At 52.9% G+C, this 27,752-nt stretch overlaps 1 protein-coding gene across 3 annotated transcripts; it reads right to left on the reverse strand.

Moving 5' to 3' along the window:
• Window positions 1-2,455: 2,455 nt before the first annotated feature.
• CSNK2A2 (casein kinase 2 alpha 2) lies at window positions 2,456-27,561 on the reverse strand. 3 transcript variants are annotated; one of them, XM_027465707.3, is made up of 12 exons: window positions 27,368-27,559; window positions 27,082-27,193; window positions 17,148-17,249; window positions 16,424-16,474; window positions 10,714-10,773; window positions 8,800-8,883; window positions 7,691-7,801; window positions 7,401-7,502; window positions 6,896-6,996; window positions 6,061-6,209; window positions 5,765-5,858; window positions 2,456-2,597 (listed from the first exon to the last, which is right to left on the reverse strand). In XM_027465707.3, exons 1-11 carry the CDS (start codon window positions 27,469-27,471, stop codon window positions 5,782-5,784), a joined length of 1,053 nt encoding a protein of 350 aa, XP_027321508.1. In that variant the 5' UTR covers window positions 27,472-27,559; the 3' UTR covers window positions 2,456-2,597; window positions 5,765-5,781. The 3 variants fall into 3 exon arrangements, with proteins under 3 accessions (XP_027321508.1, XP_038041201.1, XP_027321509.1); XM_038185273.2 differs by lacking the exon at window positions 2,456-2,597 and having other exon boundaries at window positions 4,313-5,858; XM_027465708.3 differs by lacking the exons at window positions 2,456-2,597; window positions 16,424-16,474 and having other exon boundaries at window positions 4,313-5,858; window positions 27,368-27,561.
• Window positions 27,562-27,752: the final 191 nt, after the last annotated feature.

Here is a 27,752-nt window from a genome sequence, read left to right on the forward strand (position 1 = left end):
GGCTTGGATTTTCCTCTGGGAGTGGGACTGGGCTGCTGTAATGAGGAAACCAAAAAGGGAATTAGGAAGGAAATGGACAGCCACAGCATACAGGAAGGCAAGGTGTGTTAGCAGCTTTGGATGCTGAAGGAACCTGGATGAAGGCTGTTGAAGGCTTTGGGCCTCGTGCCGGCTGAACTATGAGCGCTGTAGGAGGAAACAGAGGAAGCTTGGCTGCTGATAAGCAAGGGATCAGAAAAGAAATGGGGAGTGGAGAGGCAGTGTGTGTGGAAGGCAGTGGGCTGGAGCTCTTTGTCAGAGAAAGTCACGTAAGTGGGACATGCCCCCATGGTGGCATTGCAAGGTGCAAGAAGGAACAAAACCTGACTCTGGAGAAACCGGACAAAAAATGAGCCAGCAAAGAAGAGTTTATTTTTGACAAACGACAAGAATAAAAGAAAAAAGGAAAACGCTGGTCACCAAGAGCATCCTTTAGAGACCAACTGCTCTCTAACAGCAGGCAGGCAGCAAGTGGGGATGGGATGCAAGGCCCAGCAGTGTCAGGAGAGGGGCGGATGAGGTGGCAATAGCACTCATATAGAATCATAGACCATCCTGAGTTGGAAGGGACCCACTACGATCAGCAAGGCCAGCTCCTGGCTCCACACAGCACCACTCAGGAGGACCACCACGCTGCAGGGACCACGGCTCAGGGGGAGCTTGTGGTGACTCTTCCCCCTAACACATGCAGACCTCAGTCAGACACTGCAATGGGCTGTTCCTGCAGGGACACGCTTTTTTTTTCAGGGACGTTTTGTCTAGAAGGATACTATAAGAGACAGCTTCAAAAGCTTTGCTGAAAATGAAAAAGTCACATCTCCTGGCTTCTCTTGGTCACCTAGTGGGTAACCTCGTCAGAATCTGCGAAGGGAGAGTGCAGCAAAGATGGAGCCAGGCTCTTTTCAGTGGTGCCCAATGCCAGGACACAGAGGCAATGGGAACAAACTGGAACACGAGAGGTTCCTTCTGAACGTCAGGAGGCACTTCTGTGCTGTACAGGTGATGGAGCACTGGCACAGGTTGCCCAGAGAGGTTGTTGAGTCTCCCTCCTTGGAGATCTTCAAAAACTGTCTGGAGATGGCCCTGGGTACCCTGCTCAAACAGAGGGGTTGGACCAGATGGCCTCCAGAGGTCCCTTTCAACCTTAACTATTCTGTGATTCTGTAAAAGTAAATTAAGTTAATTACGTAGATCAGCACAGCCCCTCACTACCTTGTGTTTGAGGGCTGTCATCAGGAACTGACTCGGCAAGGGATCAAGGATCTGACCTGAACTTACCTGTACTGTTTACACCACGGTTACCTACCGCAGACCATCACGTACACATCCATGTCTGACTCCATGCCAGCACGTGTCCAAACGTGATACAACGAGAAGAGTGGTGGCAGATTTCCACAGCTACTCACAGGCTCCATGCACAGCCCAGCTCCTGAATTCCCACCTCAGCTGCTGCTCAGGGACAGCGCAGAGCAGCACGGTGTGGGCCAGCAGGACCCACGGCTCCCCTTACCCAAACTCTGCTCCTGGGACCCTGGGTCTGACCTTCACACTGAGCCCTGTTTTAGAGGTCTCTTTGGCCTGGGCACCTTCAGTTACTGGGGCATAGCGGAAAAAAACACATGGGGAGTGAAGGAGCGGGGCAAGGCGAGAGAAATGACCAACATATAGTCTGGTCAGAAGGGTGAGACAGGAGTTTCAGGTTCAGAGTTCAAGTTAACAGCCCCCAACACTGGCTCAGAAGTGAAGGCTGCTTGCAGTGGCAGCGCTGAGGGGGAGGAGGAGGAGAGTCTCAGCCCAGGACAGAGGAAGAGAAGGGAGCTCCTGGGGTGCTGAGACAGCCACAAACTAGCCCCATGGGTTGGAAGCAGCGGGTACCAGCATCAGAACCCAGGCTGCCATCCAGACAGGCGCCTCCAGAAGAGTGTGGGGGGCTAAGGAATCTCCTAAAGGTGTCAAATGGCCCCTTCTGCTCTCACACACTGTACTACCACCTCCTCATGCTCTCCTTGCTGAGCCTACCCCTGTAGTCCACAGGGAAAGGCTTTTGCTGCAGGCATCCTTCTGCACAGCTGGTCCTGCCCCACAGGGCTCCCTCCTCACTGAATACTCTTCGTATCCTTCTTTTAAAACATTTATTCAACAATATAGAATTCTTTCCATTGTAATATCGAACTGTCCATCACGGTACATCCCCTGCCACCCCCAGACCTCGGCAGAGACTGGGGCCAGCTGGCTAACCATAGTCCGTCAGAGGCTGGGAAGGGGAACAGCCTGGAGAGTGGAGGTGAGGGAGGAGCGGCTAACCCACACACGCTTGGCACAACCTTCACATTTCCGTGCTTTCTGGGTCAGGAGGAGATCAACAGGGAACCAAAGGCAGAAGAACCTTTTACGCTGGGACAGAAGGGCTGTGTTCATAAGAAGGTGAGTGCCATCCGGCCGGGCACGCTGCCCCGCTCAGCCCTGCCCAGGCTGCTCGGGCTGCCCGCTGTCGCTCTACGCGCGCCGGTAACGGTTCTCATTCTGCTTATGGAAATTTGGGAGCAACAGCACCGGACCTGGGGAGAGACAGGAGGAGGGAAGTGAGTGTTGCAGGATGCTGCCTGCACAACGAAAAGCTCCTCTGGCCCTGGTGGCGAGGAGGTGGGCAGCTGCACTGCCACACCGCTCCCTGCCAGGCCCAGCCATCCCCTCCGCTGAGCCCCCGGACTCGGGGACAGCAGGGACCTCAGCCTGCTTTGGAGCAGGCAGCAGGGCGAGCAGGGAAAGCAGGGCTGAGCAAGGCGAGGGAGAGCTGCAGTCCAGCAAAGCAGCGCTTTCACAGGCAGCCAGACACAAGTTCAGGGTTTTTTTTATATCCCCAACCTCCTGCAGTGTCTCCCTCTGCTGCCTCAAACATCCCTAGCCCCAAGGGCCTCCCTTGTGTAACACCATTGCGAGAGGCACCACCTCTGCCTGAAACATGGGGCCACACCAGCTGAAAGGCCAGGACACACACCGGGGCTCCCCTGCACAGCGTGGCAGCAGTCCCCAGGTGCAGGAGAAAGGGTACAAAGCTGCGTGTTCCCCAGGCTCCTCCCTTCCTAGGGCTGAGACATCAACTCCTCCAGCTCCTGGCTGTCCCTACAGGCAGGGCCACGCTCTGGTAAGATCCAGAGGAAAGAAGAACTGAGAGCATGGAAGAACCAGCCTGAGCTGCAGCCAGGTGTGTGCACCATCACAGCAGTGGGAGTCAGGAGGCTCCATGTGCCGCAACCACTTTTCCCTCCAGAGGAACCTGTCACAGCTTTTTGTGCCCTAAAACCAGTGTAGGGACATCTATCTGTTGCAGACCCCCTGCTAGGGAGGGCATCTCTTTTCCTCTGCTTGAATGTTCCCTGAAGGCATTTCTGTCCCTAGTTCAGAGGGACAGGACTGCTGCTTCCTGAAGCATCACCATGAAACTTCTCCATCAGGTTTGGACACTGCCAAGCACCACGTGCATTAACATCTGTCACCTATGGAACTTCCTCCAAGGAACTGTCTTCTTCACGTCTCTTCTGCCTTGGCCAACACCTGAGAGCTAGAAGGCAGGCAACTTTGGAGCACAGCAGCTTGGATAGACTATGAGAAATGCTCGCTCCTGACTTCCAATTCAATACTTGTTTAAAAACAGTTCTGAAACTGATGTTAAAATCCCAAAACCATCCCTATGGTGCTAGCAGAGCTTAAGAACACCAGACACCTCAATGTCTCTCAGGTCAAGCAGCCTGGAGGCAGGGCAGGGGGAAGGTCAGAGGGCTGGGGGCACTTGCTCAAGTCTCAAGCAGCATCTGCAGGAGAGTTCAGGTTAGTGGGGGCCCTGCGGCATGGCAGCATCACCAATATCAGACAGCTCCTCAGCCACCGCTAACAGAGCTCATGCACTTGTCACTTCCTGGGGCAGGAGCACACCTTTAGAGAGACATCCACCTGGGCTGCGAGGAGATAAGCACGTGGGTACACACATGGAGAATCCACGACTTCCAGCCACACACCAGTGACTCCTCCGACCAGACACATTACATGTCCATGACCAGCACCTGGGCACTGCCTGCTCCAGTCCCACGATGCACCGACACCTCACGCCTCCCCTGCAGCCCCACAGAGGACAGTGAAACCCTCAGGGCTGATGGCATGGAAGACTGTAACCAATAACTAAAGAGATCCCCAAATATTCGGAAGAGGCGGGGTAGAAAAGCCAACACAAACTCCTTCTCTTCCTGGCTATCCCACAGATTTGAGACAGCAGACGTTCAGACGTATAGATATTTATTGGTTTCAGTGAATTATACAAATGGATTGACCTGCTATCGATGCCAATAGAACTTTATTGGAATATGGAATGTAAACAGATGTTTCAAATAGAAACATTGCAACCTTATAAAAAATTAACTATTTCGACAATGCCGCAGAAGGAAATTCTGTGTTTAGGTGCTGGTGGGAAAACACTATCTCCAGCTTCTAGGTTTGAGCATCACCAGAACCACTTGATGAAATTACACACAGAACAAGTAGAGGAGGCAACTGTGAATCGTGGGGCTATAAAGCCATCGAGGGATCTGATGAAAGAACCCGCAAGACGAACCCCCCACCCCCCGCAACAGAATCGGCACCCCAGAATTCAACAAGTGGCTGACTTTGTTAAAACACTATGTGGGATCCCAGGTCCCGGACCAGGAGCTGCACAGCCCTCTCCCCCACCAGACCACGCCGCCGTCTGCTGATCCTTCCCCTCCCTGTGCTCTCCTCCCAGGCCTCCGTTCTGCTTCTCTATCCTGCGGTGCCGGAGTGAACCGTGTCAGAGCTGCGCTCTGGCACGAGTCTGCGTCTGGCACGAATTCTCATGGGAGCCACGTCATGAGGTACACGTGGTTGCACACCTATCACAAGAAGTCTTGGGAGTTCTGACTTTCCTGAGCTCAGTGGGAAAGTCTGGATAATCCCTCCCCTCTTCTGTCACAAAAGCAGCCCTCACATTCACAAGTTTCCAAAGCAGGTCTATTAGTTTCTTTTCAGAGTGAGCCTTTGTCAAACACACCTGGAGGGGGGAATCTCACCTCTCCCCAGCAACTCAGCTCAGTGCCTTAGTTTTAATGTTCCAGACAATCCTGAGATGCTGCTGGGTTTGTGGGTTGTTGGTGTTGTTTATTTCATTATTTTTGTTAAACCTCCCCTCTCCCCCCTAGCTCCCTGGCATTTGCAATTAAAACTGGAATTCAAGGGCCAAATTCAAGCCCAGAGTGAGCAGTAGGACTTGGACCTCAAAGCAGAGTTGCACCTGCTGACCCCCAGCCTGAATTTGGTTCACCCAGAGTCTACAAGTCAGAAAGGCATGTTTAGAAGGAGGCATGCTAAGGGCTGATGGTGGAATGGCCAATTTGTCCCCACCAGCACGGTGGGAAAGACTGGACTGAGAAGGAAGAGAAGGATCCATAGAGATGTGAACCAGAATCAGTCATGTTGAGCCCTGGGGATATCACTACATGTTTAACTCTTGCAAGACCATTTGCCCAGGGCTTTGGTACCACAGGGTTAGAGTTACATTAACCACAACCACCAGAGAGGAACTGAGGTTTACGACCCCCCCCCCAAGGTTAGATTTCTGCCGAGTATAAAGGGGAGGGAAAGGGGGGGGGTCCTTGGTTCATTTCCCTTCACTGTGTGACCGAAGGTTTTGCTTTTATTTGTAAACATCTTGAATTACCCGTCGTTTTCCAGTCTTCATCGTGCTGTTGTCAGGCCACTGGAGAGCACAGCGTTTTCTGAACTGGGCTGGGACTGCTCCTTCACCACTGGATCTGCAGGAGACACAGACCAGGCAGGAAGAGGAAACAGCGTTTAATAAAGAGGAAGCTCCACCCTGGCAAATCCTTCCAGAGAAGCTGCCTTCAAAACCCCACAGACCTGCCAAGGCTTTTGCCGAGTGGGGAGCTGAACCTTCCTCCCCAACACCAGACCCTCTCTCCAGCCCAGCCGGCCCCAGCTCCTCCGCAGACTCACAGAAATAGGGGTGTTCCATCGCCTCCTTGGCAGTCAGCCTCTGTTGATGGTCGTATCGCAGGAGCTTGTCCAGGAGGTCTAGGACTTCAGGGCTGACCAGGTGTCTGTTCTCGCTGTGGATGAAGTTCTCCCAGCGCTTGCGGGAATGCCTGCAAAGGGACCCGTTGTCACCGCCCAGCTCAGCAGCGCTGCCAGGGCCCAGGGAAATCACTCTCCACTTCTGGGAAGAAATAGCTGCAGCACACACTGCCTTCAGTGCCCCCTTGCACAAGCTACCACTCAGTGAGCACTCGCCAAAGGGAGAAAGCCCTCTCATCTAGGCACAGAAGTGTGTGGATGTCAAACAGCTGGGAAACAGCAAGCTGGGAAGGGCGCAATATTGCAGTGTCTTCTGTCTACAGAGACTACACACCAACATTCATCGGGCAGGGTGACACCCTTGGGACCAGAAGGGCTCTGGCTTGCCAGCCTGCCTCACACAGGCTGTCCTCACTATCCCATCTACCTCGAGGCCTTTTAGAAAACCTCAGCTGGGAGATTTGGAGCCCCTCAGCCCACACTCAACTCCAGTGTTTACATCTCCACTTCTAGGATGTCAACAAACAAGAAAGGGAAGAAGCATGGGAAAACTCGGGGATCGGGGGAGAGGCAAAAGGAAGGAGCCTGTATTTCAATGACCTGCTGGGAGGCCTGAAAGCAACACTGGGATCCAGAAGATCAAAGCAGACCTTGGCTGAGAGTCCTTCAGAGGATGGACATCCAGTTCATTGCCCTCTCTGTTTTACGAGGTTAAAAAAAAAAAAAAAAAAAAGCTGCATTTTACTTCTCCACTTACTGGCCCAGGATATCATTGAAGTGTGGGTCCAGTTCTATGTGGTACTTCTTGAGATACCCATACAGTTCATCTGTGCCCAGGACCTTTGCGATGCGGACCAGCTGGAACAAAAGGCAAGTTGAAAGAGAGCAGAAGAGCAGGCGTGGAAGAAGGAGCAAATTCTGCTGGAGCAGTTACAATTGAACCTGTGGCTCCTTTCTGGTTTGATGCCTACAGACAGGCCTGGGCACTGTCTTACAGGGGAGAGCTGCCCAAATGCAAGAGCTCTTCTTCTAGAAGCTTCCCAGAAGGAATATCTCCCTTGAACCTCACTTCTGCAACACGTGCATAAAACAATCTCCTACACAAGGCAGCCATGTGTAAGCCCAGATGGCTCAACTAAGCACACAGCAACACCCTCCCAGCCTGGTGGTCCCATCCCCAGAACCCCCCCCCCCCACTACACACATGCAGATGAACTGGTGACACCCGTCTCACTGGATAAGGCAGGTATCAAAGTCCTTACCTGGTCATAATTGTCCTGTCCATGGAAGAAAGGCTCCTTTCGGAAGATCATGCTTGCCAGCATGCAGCCTAAACTCCACATGTCTAAACTGTAGTCATACATCTGAGGGGGAAAGGGAGAGGCTGTCAGAAAAGAAAGCTATGCTCACCTCGGCCTGATTCCCCAACAGCAGCCGACAACCTCAGCCCTTTCACCTCACAGCAAGCCTCTTTCCAATCCTGGCAATGCCCTGACAGGCAAAACCAGACAACCCACAGGTGGCTGAAGTGCAACCACAAACAGACTCTTACTTGGTAGTCCACAAGGAGCTCCGGTCCTTTGAAGTACCTAGAGGCCACGCGGACATTGTATTCCTGAGCTGGATGGTAGAATTCTGCCAGACCCCAGTCTATGAGCCGCAGCTGAACATGCGATAAAGAGACACAGAGTCAGGAGCCTTAGCACAAGCAAGCTAGGCAAAGCCGTGTCTGCCAAAGCCTCTCAGCCCCAGGAAGCAAACACGGAGGCCCAGGAGGTGCTCTGAGGACATGAGATGCTCTCAGTAGTGCTCTTCCTTCCCCTTGTCACCACGCTGTGCTGGCAGAGCAGGCTCCAGCCTAGCGAGCTTCTCTGCCTCCCAGCTCCAAAAAGACCATCACTGCTGGGTGACTGGCTCCTTAGCAGTGCCACCAGCCACAGTGGGCGTAAAGGTGTGTTTTTATCCTGCTGTTTAGAGGGGCTGGGAGCAGGAAAGGAGGCAGGAGACAGCCCACCACATCTTGCAAGGGAGGCTGGCTCTTCTTTGGCCATGGGGATGGAGGACCAGTTGTGCTACTGAAGGACAACGGATCTAGGAAGAGCTCCCCCCTCCCTTCTAAATGCTGCCTTGTCTGTGCAACTGCTGCTGACTCACATGGAGGGACCTGTGGAGCAGTAACTTGTTGCTGCAAATCCTGGGTCCCTTAGGAGGCACGTACACGCATCACCCGAAGAGGTTCGAGTACCACACCAGGGAGGGCAGGCTCCCTTTGCTGCCCATTTCCATGGCAGTAAGCTTGGTGCAAACATTGCCTTTGATCTAAGCAGCATGTCCCGAAAGAGGGGCAGGCGCTGCAGGAGAGGCAGGCTGTGCTACACAAGGAGCTCGTGCTCGCTGGGTGAAATTACCCATGTGTATTGCAAACCAGGCTGCGCTTCTCCTGCCTAAAGTCCCTGCACCACAGACACCCAGCGTGGCTGACTGGGGAGGGGAGCAACCTCCAAGGCAGGGACTCTCACTGCGGTGCTCCACTGATGTGGATGCAGCTGGAGGGGAGCAGACAGAGAAAGGGATAAGGACAGCTGTCCCAGCTCTGGGCACACAGCAGAGTTTCAAGCTTCCCTGGAAGAACCCTGCTTGTAAGCCCTGGTGCCATCGTACCTTTTTCTGTTGGTGGTCTATCATGACGTTGTGGGGTTTGACATCCCTGTGCATGATGCCCATGCTATGACAGTAATCCAGGGCCTGGCAGACATAGACATGTGTTAGACATCACCGTAACCACGGCGCAGCATTGACAATATCACAGACAATTCTCAGCTAGCAGCAAGAGCGCCCTGTCCACGAGGAAGTGCTGCAGCCCTGGCACAAAGAACTAGCGTTTTCAGCTCTTACTCTGCACGTGGAGAGCTGGCAGCAAGATGGCATTCATCTCCTGCCCTACAGCAGTCACAGCCCCTGGACCTGTGTTCCTTGCAGGGTTTTGGGGAACGTGATGCAGAGAGGCATCCCACCTGGAAGCAGGCTCCAACCTGGGCAGCCCCACGCTTCCTGGGTCACAGAAGAAGAGCTCTTCTCCCCAAAAGGGGACAATTCGTATGCTTATACAGCCTTATGGCCTTCCAGTGAAGGCTTTCATTGGTGTTCCAAAACACACTTAAGCTAGAAAGTCACGTCTGCTCATTTAAGCCAAAGCTGTGCTTACAAAAGGCAGGTGATAGCACACAAGGAAGAGTGGCACTGCTTCAAGCCTGAAGGCAGGAGCCCGCAGCAGCTCTTCAGCTCTGTGACCTTGCACCACTCGCTCCCCCCATGCAGCTGTTCCCTTGAGCGAGGAGGTGGCAGTGTTTTCTCAACTTGGAGGGGAAGGGAGACCCATCCATCAACACCTAGCAGATGCACCGAGACCTCCCGTGGCACAGGAGGGCACAGTCTGCAGTCATTCAATATGCAGGACAGCAGTGCCAGGCAAGTTACATTGCCCTTGGGTCCCTGCTGCAGCGGGAAGCACAGGAGGCAACAGCTTCTGTCGCAGCAAGGCTGCAGGGAACGACCCCTGCAACGTCACCGGGACTCACAACCAACAGCAGTTACAGCAAATGCTGGTCATGCAATCTGCAGGTCTGGAGATCTTGAACAGGTTGGGCAAACTGCTTCCAGAGGTGAAGCAGTTCGGTATCTTGCTTGTCCCAAGGCTGGATCATCTAATCCTTATCAACCCTTCCAACCTAAGCCTGATAAACCTGGGCTCCCTCCAGCAGGAAGGTCTTCCCTTGCAGACAAGTGGAGCAAGCTTGGGGGTGCAGAGAAGAAAACCTCCCTTGTGATCACTAGATCTCTTCCAGGTCATCTCCTGCAGTCCCCAAGCCCCAAAGCACAAAGGGCTTTCCCTCATCTATCCCATCTATATCTCTGCAAAGAGGCAGCGATGGCTTTGGCCAGCAGGTTTCAAGTGAAAATATCGTGTTATAGCAATGCCAGCATGACCAGAAACCTCACTCCCAAGACCAAATTCAGTGCCTGCAGGTCACTGACCTTGCCAGTGTGTTCTTCAAATGCTCCACATCCCTTCCACAGAAACACAGGGTCATGGAAGTGGGCAGAAGCCACCGTCTGGGGCTGCATTTAAATACTGCAGCAGAAGCAAGCCTGCAGTAGGCAATACCTCCATCCTGGTCTCTCTGTGGTTCTAAAGAGTCCCCGGTTCCTCATCCCACCAATGCCTCTCTGTGCTTGCACTGGGTCTGGCTGAGGAGTGGTTGTCCTCACAGCAGCCTGCTCGGGGCTAGAGGCACAGGGAGGCAAAGCACAGCCCTGTCTGGCTGCTGGCAATCAGACACTTCACAGGGAAGGCAAAGACCCCAGAGAATCAGATTGTTCAGAGGTGACTGAAGGTCCCCAGTCGGGCTATAATGCCTGACAGATCATTTCCTAAGCCTCCTCTGGTGATGAAATGTGGATTCTACATTGGACACGAGAGAAGTAACTGCTTAATAGCACGACCCCAGGAACCCAGCTACTGCCTCTCTCATTCCTAGCCTCCACGTCCAGACTGCCATACGCAATGCCACTCACCTTCAGCAGCTCATACATATAAAACCGAATATCAAAGTCTGTCAGGATCTGGTACAGTTGCTGAAATAGATTCAGGGAGGGAGAAAAAACAAACAAACAGAGAAACAAAAATAAATACTCCGGATTTGAATTAGTTTCATTTCCTGCACCCCACCTGCCACCAAGCATCAACAACCCTACTCCAGGTCCCCCTGTGAACACTGTCACGCGTAAGGGCTGTCCTGGGTTCAGATCTGCCAGGGCTATGCACCAGGAAATCCAGAAAGGAAGCAAGAGCTCCTGTGAAAAGCCACTGGGATCATTCAGACCTGTCATGACTTTTTTCCAGCAGCAGACAGTCGAGCTGTCTGTCCAGGGAGCAGACAGCAAGGCCCTCAGAACACGCTGGAGCTGGCACAGATGATCCTGTTCACATGCAATGCCATCACGGTGGCTTGACATCAGTAACATTCAGAGCAGGCAGACAGGGAACACACAGGCAAGCCTTCCAAGTGCTCAGAGTGGGGCAGGGAGAGGAAAATATTAACCTAAGGCAGCGTGGGGCTGGGAAGCATGAGGGGTAGAGGGCCTCGGAGCAGAGGAGGCTCCCCTCCCTCCCAAGATAAAGGGGAATGCAGCTCAACAGCACAGAAAAGCTTGTGGGAGCGAGTAGAGCACAGCACAGCCTCAATGATGTTGCCAGCACACATCCACCACCCTCCTCTCTCCTGTGTCCTTCTGCTGCCCTCATTACTGCTGGGGAAGCGACAAAGATGCAGGCTGCACTTTAAGCTCCACCACACCACCAGCACAGCCACTATAAACCTTGTCATCCCGCTGCTCCCACGCCAGGTCACGACTATCCCAATGTTTGCCTTCTGCTCTCTACCTGACATTGGCAGCTGTGCCAGCCTGGCACCGTCAGGCAGTGCTGTCATCCAGCAAAAGCAAGGTGAGACACCAGGGCAGCGAGAGGGCCAGGAAGGACGTGCATGAGACACCCACAGCAGGACCGGACCCCTCTGTCCTTTCTAACAAGTAAGGATCATCTCACAGCCCAGCTGATGGGTTGCATCAGCATTGGAGTTGACTGCTCATCAAGGGGACCACTGGCATCTCTGGGAAAAATACCACGGCAAGGGATTGAAATTCACATTCCAAGAAAGCAGTTCTGGCCCCGGATCCTCTCCAGGCCCAAGGCGAGATCCTCGTAGATCCTCATGATCCTGCCATGCTTAAAGGCTAGATCCAGACAGCCCCACCACCCCCAGCACAGCTCTGAGAAGTTATTTGGTAACACACAAGTGTCGCTTACACATGAAGAGCTTAAACAGCCTCCAGGATGCAAGCTGTGTTTTATTCTCATGAGCTGGGATAATCCTAACACTTTGGAGCAACCCAGTCAAGCAGACAAGTGAGCAGGGAGCAGAACCAACATAGCCACAAGCTACAGCAGGCACAGATTTCCTGACTGGGCCGTGCAGGGCCCTGTAACGCATGTCCCAGGGCGTTATCCAGCAGACATCCCTAGAAGAGCTGCCTCCAAAACCAGTGCTTCTGACCCTCTTGCTGTGCCAAGGCTGGCGGTGCAGCTCCACTTACTTCAGGAAAGCCCCTGCCCGAGCACGCTCAGCCTCACTGCCCCAAGAAGGCTTCGACAGCAGGCTCCGAATCCCCTTCACTCAGCCTCACACGGGAGAGCAGACACTGCCTTCACAGACACATCCTGTGCTCTGCTCTTCCAGCTGGCTCTTCGGAAGACAATTATCAGAAGTATCACTGTGGGTATCGTGGCCTCAGACCCTGCTGGAAGACATGCTCACCCCACTTGCCAGGAGGCCTCAGAGACCTGGGCTGCTCTGCCTTCCCCACGCAGAACACAAGAACGGCCAAACACGCCCTGTGGTAGCCTCCAAACCTCAGCTTTTTGTGATTTTTTTTTGGTCACAAACAAACTAACCTACCGTAACTAATTCTGTTAGCACCTCAGGAGGCACTGATGGCCTCCTAATTCTTCGAGTAACGTGGCTGGCTACCTGCAGCAAGCAGCATCCGCAAAGCTCCCAGCAGCAGGAGACAGACACCGCTTGGGAATGCAGGCCTCCGAGGCATCCTGGCTTGGGCAGCAACACGAGAGGAGGATCTTTCATATTTCTGCATCTCCTACCCAGGGCGACTATTTTTTATACTAACCTTCAGTAAAACGCACACAATTCCTCACAGCAACTGTAACTGCCTCCATGGCCACCAAGGGGAAGGTCTGTCCCCAAAGCTCTGTCCCCACAGCCACAACAGGCTGAACATTCTAAGGCAACTTTTCATTGCTTGCCTTTTTGCCCGTCTCCTCTTCTTCCAGCCTCAAACTTGCTGATGTTTAGGAATGAAATAGGGAACACAGCACTGCTCCCGGAGCCTGGCTCTGCCCCTTTCCTTCCCGAGGAATTTGTCTCTCTGGTGCAACGAGGGGCCACAGCCTGCGCACCGGTATGCTCATCGACTACAAAATATGTGTGACAGCTCGTGCTGGCTGAAGGACAGGTGTCTCATTGCAGGTTGGAAACCAATTAGGAAAAGTCCTTTAATTTCACTGATGACTACTGGCTTCCTTGCACAGCTCTGCAGCACAGCAAGTGAACATGGGTAGCCTGAACGCTCAGAGATGACAACACAACAGGTCTGAAGAGAAACACTAGCCACGAGCTGCCTTCCTCACACAGCGGATATGTTTATTCTAGAACTATTCTAGTTCTCCAAACACATTATTCCTGTGATGGCAGAACTGTCAAGTTTAGAAGGGACCTAGCCTGGTAATTTAAGACAAATCAATTCTAGAGAAGTACCACGTAAGCCTTCTGTTTATACCTTACATATTTAAAAATACCCAAACCTGCTGGGATACGATCTTGCACTGATGGCCTTGAATTGTCCATAGCCATGGCTGAAGCCCCCCAGAAGTGCAGCTCCTGCCTGTGCACAGAAAGCTGAGGAAAGCCATCAGCCATTTCCACGGGCACGCAGACACAGCAACAGCTGCCCTTTGAACGGGCACAGAACGGGTGAAAGAATTAACATTCAACAAAAATAAAATAATTTTGTTGAAGGAAAGGAGACTACTGAAAAGGAGGCATCAAAGCTGTGAAGAACGATTTCCAACAGGACAGGGAAAGACGTAATCCCGTAAGGCAGGTGGCAACCGCCTGCTGTACACAAGCTGCCCTGGGAATTGCCTCAGGAGCCCCTCCTGGACCCTACCAGTGATTTCTGAGTAAGATGTACAGTGCTCATCTCTACTGATGAATCTAGAAGTCAAAGAAGAGACGGGCAGATGACCAGCAGCCACCCCAAAAAGAGAAGAGGTTCCTATCACCAGGATAAGCTCTCACGATGCTCAACTCCAGCAGAATCTGGCTGCCCGGGGAGACCAGGACTGGAGAGCAGAAGGGACAAAGAAGGACAGTGACTCTGGGAGCTTTCTAGCTGCTTCACGTGTAGAGAGATACATCGAGCCAAGACTTCTAACACAAGTGGTCTCATCTATTGTGTGTGCTTCCTGCTTGGCATCACTTCAGAGCAAGGGAAGACACAGCTTGGGAGCCTCTATGTAGAAGATATCCGCAGGCACCTGTGTCCAGGAGCAGCTCTGCAATCTGCCAGTTAACTGCAGCCCTAGGAGCCTCCCCAAACAGAGGAGCTCACACAAGTGTTGCTTGAATAACCCACATGCCCCATGCATGGCTGGTGAAATCTGGGTTACAAATAAGCCCTGAACACGAACAGCATTACTGCCTGCCCCGGGGGGCATGCCTGCATTCCCCAGACAATGTTATTCCTGCTTTGTACCAGCCAGCATCAGGTGAAAGCAGCAATTCTTCCATTCTTGGACTCGACTATGAATGCAGACTTCCTCAAGGAGGCAGGCTTTTTCCTAGAAGCCCAGAAATGCTCTGCTGCAAAACCATCCAGTTGTTTCTAATGCAACAGCCAGAGATGACGAGCACACTGCTGCTTCTGCTGAGGACAGGTCAGTGTTGCTTTAGTGGCTGCAGAAGAGCCTTTGACAGCTCCCAGCACAGCTGAGAAGGCTGGCCTACCTCATGCTCCAAGCCTTCTGTTTTTCAGGCAGAGTCCCTGTTGGCCACCAGTTTCTCTACTTCATAAACTTTTCAGTTTTTGGGTGGTATCTTTGACAAGAAATTTTCCCTCTAAGGACAGGAGAATGGTGTGATCATATTTTAACCAGGACACAAAGCAGCCTCCAGCAAGGCTGCTGCTGCCTTACTGATCTATTTCATCTCAGGCCATATATTAAAACATTTAAGAAAGAAAAAAGCTCCAAATATGAAGTTGAAAATTTCCACAATCAGCCTTACTAAGAGTCCCTGGATCACCAGAGAAGGGAAGGTGTACATTCACACCATACACAGCACTGGGACACACCAGCTGATGCCAACGAAGCCCAGACACACCGAGCCTGCTTTAATTAGCCCTGAAAGGTTACACACAACTCCTCTCATGGCTGGTTACTTCGAGGTAACACTCTCCTCCCTGCCCAGAGCTGTTAGGGCAGACACTCCTGCACGTCACTATTATTCTAGCCTCTCCAGTAAGTCTCTGCGTGAGATTAAATAGCACTAACACCGCCGCTGCCAGAATGGCTGCAGTCCTCGCTACCCGCTGTGTCCCACCCAGTGGGATTAATCTCGCCAGACAAACTCCAGGGGATGAAAACAACACGTGCTGCCTCGCAGCACGCAGGGCTGCAGCAAAGATGGTCTGTGGGCCAGGTCACAGGGCCAGTCCTCCCCACCAACACCAACCTGGAGCCCTCCAGGTGCTGGGTGTGCCTGTTGAGGCTGTATCCTGCAAGGTGCACACCTACGTAACGCTCCTGTATGGACAGGAAGAAAAGAGCACTGTCCTATAGTACGAAATGGAAGAGAGCTCTGAGAACTGCAGGAAGGGACGATGCCTGGCTTTCTAAAGGTAACTGCTCAACTTTCCACCACTGACTTAGTAACTTCGGATAAAGACTCACAAGGGGGAAGCAAAGATACCATTAAAATAGGTGTGGTCACTAATCATACATCCCTTTTGCATCTCAACTCTCCTCTGCCAGCCGGAAGCATTTCAGCAGCACATGCAGTTGCAGGACCCCAGAAGGCCCAGACAGAAGGACCCCAAGCTTTGGAAAGGAGTAATACCACTCAAAGCTCCCCAGAAACCAGAATATGCTGCAGCCTTGGACAAACAGAACAGCTCTCAAATCTGCTCCATCCCTTACTACCAGGTTCACTGGCAGTGGGAAAGCTGCTCTCCAGCCCCAGCCACCCCATGGTCCCCAGGTCTGAAGGATTCCAGCACAAATCAGCATCACCTGCTCCATCAACTGGGCCACCAAAAATAGGACATCATTATTGGGTAGGGGTATTAATTTGGGCTGAACAGACAGCACAACGGTGATTAGTAAATTTAGAGGGAGGTAGGAAGATCTAACCTGTTGGGCTTAACCCTCAAAGTTGGGAGGCCACTCAGCATGCAAGGTTTTTGTTGCTTCTCACTATTTAGTAACTTCACAAGATTCTCATTTATGTGGAGGAAGGAAGGTGAAGCTGACATAAGGAACAAACCCAAATTTCTCCCCATAGCTCTGGAGAAGCATCTGACAGCCCAAGAACACAGCAATCTTAACAGAAACAGGAGGCCTCCCCCCTCCACACGCAGGCAGACTCACCTTAAAATCTGTGTTATTGATGTACTCAAACACCAAAGCAGGGGTCTTTGACTGAGAGAGAGAAAGAGAAAGAGAGAGAGAGAGAGAGAGTGTGTCATGGTTTAAAATGCCCTCTTGACCTTTTTTGGCTCCAAGAGACCTGGGAAAGCTTTGGCTTCCTGCTCAGCCCTTACTGCAGAGTGGGGCAGGAGCCTGGCATCCCTGGATGGCAGCAAGCTGGTAGTCACAGACCTCAGTCAGCTGCTGGTCAGAAAAAACTTCCTGGGAACAGGGTAATTGTGGCAGTGCAGACAAAGGATATGACCTCTGGTCCAGGACAGCAATCGGAAGGATGAGAAGTGCTTAATATCCAATTGCCCTGTAAAATCTTTATGTTCCAGATGCCAGCCAGAAGCTGGAAGGCTGCAGTTTCTGCTTGCTTACAGCAGATTTGGAAGGCCACAAGACTTCTCTCTCCCATCAGCCACGGGAAACTCACAGGAGACACAGGAGGTGTGTTAAAAGAGTCTTGGGAACTCGGAGAGGAACACTAACTCATCCGAAGTGACCCATCTCAGGAGACCCCAATGAAGTAGGTGCCAGGTGCCCCTGTCAAGGGGGCAGAGGCCCAGTGAACTCCTAATCCCAGCAGAAGTCACGCCAGCCGTGTCCCAAAGGATGCCCAGGGCTGTGCCCACAAGCAGCAAGGCAAGCCCACCGCACACCGCAACGCACAGGTACCTACCACTGGATCCTTGACAGTGTCAATCAGGTTGATGATGTTGGTGCCACCACGCAGGTTCTCCAGAATCTTCACCTCACGTTTTATCTTCTTTTTCTTCACTGGCTTAAATAGACAAAAGCAATTAGAAGTGAGAGTCCTTTCAGACATTAACAGCGATTTCTGCCACTGATTCTGACTAGATCCCAATACCTCCCCTATCCCCTGCTCCCACCCTCACCAGGGAACATTTTTAGCTTTGAAGAGGAGACAGACACTTTGAACGAACTAGCATTTGTCTATCTTCAGTGAAAGCTTCCCTGCCAGAGGAAATCAAACCACTCTAGACAAACATAATTGTGACTCCAGTAACTGTGGTTAAGAGCACCTTGGACTGCTGTGTGGCAATCCTGGCACGCTAATTCTATGTTATACATTCAGAGCCAGCGGACAAACACGACAAGCTCTCATACCTCAGCTTTGTTTACCAGCACAAAACAGATTTTACTTCTTGCTCCCAAGGCATTTTTCCCCACAAGCACTTCAATCCAGCAAAATGACAACCTGAGAGTCTTCAGCACCATGATTTCCAGCAAGCTCAGCCGCTGCTGTACTTAACTACGATCGAGTGTTTCACAGCCACCCGAAGAGAGTAGACCCAAGTGCATGGCATGCCATCGCATCTGTATACCACGATTATTTTTAAAGCATGCAGACATTTCAAGCAGGTTTCGACTCCTCTTCAAGCCCATGCAGTCCCAGGAATTCCCTCTGTAAAGTAAGCTTTCTCTGGACATCGCCCTGCACGGAGTGACAAAGAACAGCTGCTCCCAAGGCACGGGCCTGGAGGTTGGATCAGCTTTTACACTCTGCTGATCCAGCGGTTCATTGTAATGAAAAGGAGCCATCATTTCTGTAACTCATACACTCCCAAGACAAATTTAGCTCTGGGCAGCTTAGAGCAGCTATGAAGTGAGACTTTATTTAAGCCTTGGCTAGTGACCAGTGTGGGCACCACCAGTCGCATACCACTGCTGGCTCCAGCAGTCTTCCTTCACTGCAGAGCTGGAACGACTCCTTCTGCGCCTCTGGTACTGCTACAGAGACACCGGACAGGGACTGGTAAAAGCCTCTCACACTACCTGTGAGGTTTGCTCCTGGACACGTGCTTTCCCAGTCATTTAGTTTTCTAAAACATGCACCATCCAGCACATAGTCTGGTCCGTGAGGAAGGAAGCAATGGGGAACAGCAAAGAAGTAAGAAGCACCTTGCCAAAGTGACACAAGTTCCCAGATGGCAGCAGCTTCAGCCTTCTACACAAGGGATGGAGAACCACCAGAGCTCAACAGCTTGTGCTCCATCACCTCACCTCTCCCACAGCCTTCCGTGCTCTGACGATGGCTGCGGAGCACCGACGTGGCAGCTTGTGCTCACGTTAGATGATTTCTGATTTCAGGCCACTCAAAGGAACGTACACGCAAATGGGAGAAGGAACCAAAGCTTCTCATACAGTCAGAAAACACGCCATTTATCTAAGTGATAAAATATGCTGTCTCTCCAGGTAGCTTCAAATTCAAATCCTGCTCTCCTCCTCTTCCAAGTTAAAAGGCAGGAGCCAGACTTTCAAGTCAAAATATGAGAATCTCAGCCCTAAGCAAAGTGCCAAAAATAACACCTGTACTGGTACAGGGAGTGTCAGCACCTTGCAAAGCCACTGTGGAAAACAGCAGTGAGATCCTCCACAGCTGCCAGCCAGAGCAGCAGGCTTCACTGGGAAGGGGGCAGGAAAACAGCCTGGGGCAATACCAAGACACGCTTGGAGCTGGCATGAGGTTAGACAGACATGGAGACAGAGGCAGAGCAGGGAGTGGAAATGAGCAGAAGTGAGGGCTACATTTCTGAACCTGCGATGAAGATGCTTCGTTAGGGACTAATTTCATTTACGTCAGCGTGGCGATGGACACCACGCTCGCATCGCCCACACCCACTGATATTACCAGAAGGCAAGATGGAATTAGAGGACGTAATGCAGTTACCCTGTTCGTCCAGCAAGGCAGATGCATACACGAGCTGTTTCCTGAGGACCTTCAAAGAGGGAGCTGAGCCACTGCCGTCCTGAACAGCCTGGCTGTCAACAGATTCCTGCACACATCAGAGCCGCTCTGCTGTGACATTTGCACCTGACTGCGAGCTGAAGCAGTCTGAACACAGCCAAGGGGACCCAAAGGCCGCTCTGAAAGACCATTTCCTTTGCAGTGCAGCTGTTTCAAGGGCCTTTTGCGTTAGCTGAGGAGGATACACCTCAGAGATTTCCACCGAGAGCAGCATCTCTGACATCACCAAGGGGAGACACTTTGGCAAACACCGTTTCAGCAAGAGGGAGAGTTAAGAACTGCTTCCATGTTTTCCTGCTAAATTACAGCAGCACAGAGCTTGGTCGAGGCTGCCTGCACGTGGCTAAACTAAAACACATCAGGTATGGGCCACGGTGAGGGTCTCCCAAGTGCCCGAGCAGCTGAGCTGTGCGGTGAGCGTGCTCCTCCTGCGGACAACGTCAGGATGGGGCCTCCTGCCACTAGGGAAAGAGGGATGCGGAAGGGAGAGATGCCACGGGCTGAAACCTGTTGTCTCAGAGGAGAAGTTACTGCCCAGAATTTCCCCCAGAGAACAGTGCAGGGGAGTAAAGGATCTCCCCGTTTCTGCAGGATAAAACAGGGGCAATCACTGGCCTCTACACCACAACTTCTACCTTCCAAGCCCACCCAGCAGCGTGCCATCACCTACCCACAGACCATGTTGTGCCAAAGCCACGTTACTTCAGCTCTAAGTGCAGCTTGCCTCCCAGGAACACATCACCCGAGCTCAGTTTTTGCACTATAGCTGATTCCAAGCCTGGAGCCTTGCATTATCCCATCTGGCAACTCGAACGTCTTGGTGCAGACCCCTCCAACACATGGCCACTGCTGTGGGCTGGCCGGAGCAAGCTGGGCACAGCTCTCTGCTCACCCCACTACTGCTCAAATCACAGGCGACCAGCAGCACAGCCACCGAGCACCAGGGTTAAGCCTGGGTTGCTACAACTCAGGGCCACCCGATCCGTCTGCCCGAGGGTGCCGACTCCAAACACACACGGATTAAATGTGAACTAACAGGGGCTATCACGGCCTCCAGCCATCTGCCTCTCCCAGCAGGAATAGCTTCTAAGACACCGGCCGTTGCAGCCAGAGTATTTTAGCTGTACTGACTGAAGGCTGTTTTATTACTCAAGGCTAGGAGCAGTGGTGTTTCAGGTTGTGTCTCCTACGTGGCTCAGCGCGCTCTGTCCTGGGAGTTTCCCACAGAGCACCCAGGCACAATTACCTGCTCCAGAGTTTGACCAGCTTGCGTTTGTCAGGCAACGTTTTAGAAAGGTGCCAACTCCAGCTCCATCTGTTCCCACGGCAGAGGCGTTTCAAAGCTTTCTTCTGGGATTCTCCAGTGGCCAGAGTGAGTCAAACCCTCGCTGTGGCCTTTCCCTCCGGCAGGCACCAGTGAAGTCCCTCTGAAGCACCAATTTCCATGAAAGCTGCAGAAACTCGACAGCTTGGAGACTTGGTTTGGTTGAGATTGGCCAACCAGTGCAAGAACTGCTGGCGGGGAGGGGGAGAGAGGCTGACAGACAGCAGAATTGCGTAAGGCTCGTTTCCATAGGAAACCAGGCTAAAAGACATGTCTCAGTTTAACCGTGTCTACACGGGGAGGGGTTTAATCACTTCAGCTGCAGCAGTACCCTCGGAACGACACGGCTGTCTGGCACTAGCCAGCTTTCCAGTTTCCCAGGAAATTGCTTCTTTCCTTAGCCAAACCAGCATTCAGATGGCTGCAGGTAGGGGAGACAAAACACACAGCTCGTGGCTGAACAGAGACAGGGGCAGTACCACCCAAATACCCTCACCTAAAGGGATCAGACAGCATCACGAGATGCTGTCCCGTGCCAGAGGTGAGAAATGGCACGGGGTAAGCAGCTGCTTTGCAGCCAGGTAGCTGCAGAGGAAACACCTCTCTGCGACTGGGAGGTCAGGCCCGGGGTCACTTGCTGTGAGATCACAAACTTGTAAGCAGGGAAGGAGTCCAGCTGCAGCAAACACCAGCTGGGAGCATTAACATTGTTTGAAACCTTTAAATACAAGACGGCAGCCATCACTTCCTGTCTCGAACAAATAGATGCCTGCCTGGTTAACCAGCTTTTTGGGTTGGTTTCTAAAGTGAGCAGAGCACACATCTGCCAGATTCTTCAGCTCCAGCCATCCCCAACAACCTGGGAAGCCATCACTTGAATTAAAACACAAGACAGATTTTTTTTTATCCCAAGTTTCACAACGAGAAACAAAAACAGTGACCAGGAAAACCCGGGAAATCCGAGTTAGATTCAAAGCACAAAAATAACTTTACATTAGCCGAAAGCAGGCAGTCAGGCAGGGCATGGGCACTGCCTGCTAAGGAGCACACAGGCTGCTCTGAAGGAGCCCCAGAAGGTGCTGGGTTTTACCCAGCAGGTGCTCTGAAAAAGAACAGCAATCAAGAAATACAAATCCAAGAAAAATAAAAGTCATTCCATCCACCACACAATAATAATAATAAAAAAGTCTATTCTTTGCCCACCAAACCTGAACAGCTCAGAAGCACCCCAATACTTGCAGTGAATGAACAGGCAAATCTCAACACCACACAAACACCAGCGGAAGGCTCGAGCAGCATCCTTATAGGAGGCTTTAAATGTTTAAAAGTTGGCACCACAAGGTTATTTGTCTCCAGCAAGTATTACTGAAAGGATCGTAATAATCAGCCTATAAAGCCTGATGCCAATTGCTCAATAGGAAAATAGGCTCCAGAGCAGCAGCGCTTATTTTGTGAGACATCAGATGGGAAACCAAGTCATTATTTTCAGAAGAGCTACAAAAATCAAGGAGAACACTTGCGTTAATATTCCTAAGATGCAAACAACTCACCAAATTCCATCTTTGCACCTTACAGCATCCCTCACAGGCATTCTGATTTTCCTATCCTGAGCTGCTTTTGAATTTTACAGGAGTCAAAAACAAACACACAAACAACAAAAAACCCCAGGCTGAAACTACTGAAGCACTTTTGCTTTTTAATTCAAGTTAGGTACAGCATTCCAGCAAGTGCTTTGGGGGCAGCACCTCTCCTTCCTGCAGGACGCCTTTCCTGTCCCCACAAAGTGTCCCTGAACCAGCCCTTCTGGGGCTGCAGCACTGCCCTCTGTGCACCCAGACCGATGCAGTCAACTAGGAGACACAGGAGGATCAAGCCCTGATCCCTCCTGCCACCGTTTTGAGGAATGAGAGGCATTCACTCAGGCCCTGCCCTAGGACACTGCGGACACAGTGCTGTAACTCATCGTCCTCCTCACAGGAGCTGCAGTTTTGCAGCTCACCAGTTCCTTGTGGCGAAACACAACCGGGAGAGTCACCAGCTGCATCTCCAGGCCTCCGAGGGACAGTTGGTACAATTTCAGCTGGTCCCATCTCCGCACCAGGCTGGACTCCAGCTGCTGCCTGTGCCAAGCTCGGTGTGGGCAACTGGTGTTTGGAACAGGAGAGTTGTGCACGCCGCTCTCCTGCAAAAGGGCTCGCTTCAGTACTGACAGAGGAGGAAGTGGGCTGGGGAGAGCTGATTCAGTGAGTGCAAAGGCAGAAGCAAGAGATGCAGATAGCTACCAGGAGCAGGGATTGAACGGCTGTGGTGGTGGAAGGTCAGTGATGCAGTCAAGAGCTCCAGCCCTGAGGGACCGGCCTCATCCTATCGGATTTCCCTGTGCAATCCCTTCTGCACAGCAGTCATTGCAGCCCCCACCCAGAGCACACCAATAGATGAGGGCTCTGAAGCTTTCAGAGACAGCAGAAGAATTACCAGAGCCACAGGGCTACCTTCCCCTGATCGGTCCTCCAGCAACTTGAGTTCAGTTCTGAAAGGACCTCGCTGCAGCCCCTCGTCTGAGCAGCGGCTCCAGAGGGCTCACACAACCCAGAAAGGGGAAGAGGGGAAAAACAAAAACAAGTAAGAATGCACTTGTGAAACTGCGTACATGGTTGAAAGTTTCAGCTAACGGACTCAGCGCAGAGGGACAAAAGCCAGCGGAGGAGAAAGGCACCATTTAACCACTGCTGCGGAGCCTCTAGTCCCTCTCCTTGCTACCATTCTCTCTTCTTAACCTCGGCCTGTTCTGCCTGTTCAGACAGAGACTATACGTGGAGAGAAGTCTCTTTATGTAGTGGGTTTAATGCCCCACAGGCAGACAGACTGCACATGGACATACAAAGGCATGAAGGAGGATGAGTCCTGTAGAAGGGGGCAAAGTGGATGCCACGATCTCCACGTTCAGGTGGGTGACGAGCAGTGCAAGAGAAGGGGCTGTGAAGAACACTGAGCTCAGCTGGAGGTACCTCACTACAGCATTCTTGCCGTAAAGGGTCACCCACAGAAGTTACCAGCAAAGTGAAAGGTTATCTTTGGCTTTGAGAGTGCCAACTCACAGTGCTGTCCACATCTCCTAGGAACACTGCTTTTTACCCCAGAAGAGCAAGGCACAGGAGAACGGGAGACTGCAGGCACTCCAGAGCATCCCTCAGCTGGCTGACACGGGGAGTTCATCAGAGACAGCACAACAGCTGGAGGCTGGCCTCAGCACTCCCAAAATCCGTGTGGTTAAGATATGAAGGAGTCGAGGTGCGCTTTGGGTGCCTGCACTGGGTGTAGACAACACAACTCACTGCACACAAAGATGTCTTAAGCGTCCTTAGGACATGCAAAGAAATCTCAGGCCTCATCCTGGAAGCCAAATGTTAGCATCACATTTAAGCAAGGTGCAAAAACACACAGGACACATTCACACATCCCCTCTTCCTGGTCTGGCCCTGCCCGTGGCATGCAGGAAGCACACCCAGAGCTGCACTGAGCACCGCCAGCACAGAAAGCCCTCAGGAACCTCCTGCACCAGCTGGAGACAGCAGGAACACAGCTGCCTCCGTGCCCCTCCCAATGGTGAGGGGGAGGCACAGTGCTGAGTACTCCACTGCTACAAGGGGACTTCAGCCCCATGGTGCTTCCCCAACCCGCCCCGAAATTTTCCTGAAAAAAAACAAACAAAAAAACACGACTAAGAGCATTGCACTTTCTAAGAAAGGCACTTGACCTCAAACACTGCCATCACAGTCACCTGCATGATCTTCATTCTGCTCCTTCACTGACATGCCATGGTCACAGCTAATGGCACGGCCACAACCCATTTTCCTGCAGGATTGTGCCTGGACCTGTACTTGGGGTAGCAGAACAGAAAGGCAACGCCAGGGAACTGGGAAACGTGCGTTATATGAGACCATGAGGGCTCACTGCCTGGGGCACTGTGATACCCATCAGAGCCATCAGCTCCCTGACCTTGTCCACTGCTTAAACCATCAATAGGGTACTTGGAGAAACGAGGCATTTAGCTTCCACGAGAGGAAAAACGGTTTATCTCAGTCACCCAGCACTAGACTGGGACCTATGCTCTAGTCTCAGCTCTGTTGAGGCTGAGGGACTTGCCCAAAGTCACACAGGAAATCTCTGTGGCTCAGTTCTGCATCTGAGAAAGGGTGATAAAATTTCCTGACCTCTCTGGAGGAGGGTACAAGATGTTCAGGTACCGCAACACCAAAGAAGGGGAGCAAAAACGTCAGGGGAAGTGCTTGCTACACGCTAACTCGAGCTCAGTACGGGTAAGCTCCTTCAAAGAGCAGGGCTGGGAAGAGATAGCAGTCACCTCGCGCGGCACGGATATTAAAATCACGCTAATGCTTAACAAATTGTTCTCTCCAAGAACCTTCAATGGAAAGGAGCGAGTGCTCAGCAGCCACAGCCACCAGCCAGCACCCGTCCCGCCCTCCTGTCACACAGAAACCTGGAGACTCGGCTGCGTTTCCCACCCCAGAGAACCCAGCCTGAATTACAAGGCACAGAGACGCCCAGCTGATGCGCTGAGGCTCCACCGTAGATGGATGTAATTACATTTGCAATTAAGTTTGAGCCCAGCTACAGGAAACCAGAGGCACTTTCCACAGTTCGGGGCGCTGTTATTGCCACACTTTGCAGCTCCTCATACCGCATACAACGCAGCACTCGGAAACTCGCTCCTCGCTGACCCACTTTCCACAGAGAAGAAAGTTGGTGCTCATTTATCTGGACTTTCTGCTTCTCCCTGCTCACTCACAGCAATGCCGTCCGCATGTTAATGCAGGCAGGGGTAGCCAGGGGAGCTGGTGGGAACACCACCCACGTCAAATCTGGGCCAACCCAGTCCTTTGCTTACAGGGCAACACGTAGAGGCCCCCAGGAGGAGCACCCAGCCACCCCGGGATGACTCCTGCCGGCTGACTCACAGCTCAGCGCTTACAGCTCCCTGGAGAGGAGTTTGGCAGCCACGGGGAGAGGAGCATCGCTCCAGGGGAGGCTCTTCAGGCTGGTACGAGGTAAAGAGGAAGATTTCTGAAGACCTTCCCTGCAGTCGCTCTACCTCTTGGTGCCTTTTTATGTGGGCCGAGACCTGGACTCCCAGAAAACCACAGCAGTCCCAAAGAGACCATCAAGGGCTCCAGAGCAGCATGCAAAAGTGCAGTTTCCTCAGCCTAACCACAAGCCATCCTGCCATAACACTCATCAGCTCTGCACTGGCTACCTCTGACTACTCTCTCTCTCAAAACACGCATTGTTGCTTGACCTACTTAAAAAAAAAACCACAAAAACACAACAAATGAACAACAAAAAAATGTAAACACAAAAGCCACGCAAAGCATCCACAGGTGGGGGAAGCCCCAGCAGCATTCCAGAACTCAGCTCTGCAAGGACACGGGAGCCTCTTTTTACTCTGCATTGCCACCAGCCATGAGGCTGCCCCCAGCAGCTCACCAAGCCACCACCTGGACCGCAGCTGAGGCAGGGATGTGATTAACTCCTCCAGGAGGCAAACGGGAGATCCCTCCTTGCCCGAGAGCTGTGGCTGGACAAACCATGACAAGCGTGGCTTCAGCCCGGCGCAGATGTGTCCTAGGTTGAGCTCCGAGCCTCCTGCGCTTTGAGAATCAACGCGTGCTCTTGGGGAACAATTGCCAGGTGCTGCTGGTCCAACGAGCAACAACCACAGGTGTCATCCAAGACAAAACCAAAAGCAGCTCAGCTCTAACCTTTAGTTTCTGCGTTTTGTTGTTGTTGTTGCTCTCTGACCACGCCACTTCCGTGCCAAACACAGGTAACCCCACACTCAGCTACCCCAAGCCACAACCCGTTACTCCTGCGTGAAGGCCGCCACATCCCGATCCCAGTGGGGTGAACACACCGGGATAACGCACGCCACTGATGCTGCCAAACATCCAATGGCCTTTTTCAGTCTCTCCAGGTTTTCACAGTATTTTTGGCCTGTCTGTAGGGAAGTTCTCTCCCATGTAAGGGGAGAGAACTAAGGACAGAAGATACAATGTTATCTGCTCTACAAGCACCCCACTGCCTCTCTCTGAGGAGGTTGTGGCCTGAGCAGGAGAAGGCTGCGTGCCAGCTGCCTGGGGGTTAACAGAAGGATTCCCCCTCCGAGCTGTGCCTTCCTGTTGACAGGGCAGTCTCGGGGCTGTTGAGATGCACCGTGCCAGATATGATTTACCAAAGACACGCTGCTCAGACATCAGGGCCCCGAGCAGTGCTCCGGAGGAGCTCTCAGCCCACAGCAGCCTCCAGCACCACCAGCCAGCAGGGGTGAAGGCACCAAAACATCCCTACAGCACAGGGGACACCAAACCCATTTCCAACCCAACATCCAGCACCCGGTAAGATAAAAAAAAAAAGAGTTTTGGGGTGAGGGGCAGGACCCCACAGCCTCGTTTCCACCACCCCATCTCCCTGCCGGCCCCGGCTGCCAGCCGGGACACTCACCTTGAGGATCTTCACCACCACCCTCTCGTTGTTGGTGATGTTGATGGCCTCGAAGACCTCGCTGTACTTCCCCCGGCCCAGCTTGCGCACCAGCTGGTAGTCGTCCTGATTGCTGCGGGCACCGAGAAAAGAGAAAAAGGAGGGGGGGGGGGGGGAGGAGAAGGGGAAGGAGGGACGGGGAGGGGAAAGCGGCTGAGGGGCGCCGGCCGGGGGCCGCCCCCCGCTCCCCCCACACCCCCAGGGGGAGGCGGAGGCCCCGGGCAAGGGGCAGGGGTCCCGGCTTTACCCCCAGCTCGGGACGTGCGCCTCGTAGTCCCAGTACTCGCGGCTCCTCAGGCTGTTCACCTCGGCGTACACCCGCGCCCGGCTGCCGGCGGCCGGGCCGGGCATGGCGGCGCCGGGCGGCGGCTGAGGGAGGAGGAGGAGGAGGAGGAGGAGGAGGAAGGAGGGGAGGGAAGGGAGGAAGGAGGGGGCGAGGCGGAGCTCGGGGCGCTCGGGAGGGAGGCGGCGGGGCCCTGGGGGGGGGGGCCGGGGGGGGGCCGGGCGGGGCGGGGCCGGCCCCGGGGCTGCGGGCGCGGAGCTGGGGCCGAGGCCGGGGCCCGGTGCCGGCGGCTGCAGCCTGGGCCGGCCCCGAGCGCCGCGCAGCCGACCCGGAAACGGCGCCTCACGCC

The sequence above is a fragment of the Anas platyrhynchos genome, chromosome 12 (genome assembly GCF_047663525.1).
Source record: "Anas platyrhynchos isolate ZD024472 breed Pekin duck chromosome 12, IASCAAS_PekinDuck_T2T, whole genome shotgun sequence".
In the NCBI taxonomy this organism is placed as follows: Eukaryota; Metazoa; Chordata; class Aves; order Anseriformes; family Anatidae; genus Anas; species Anas platyrhynchos.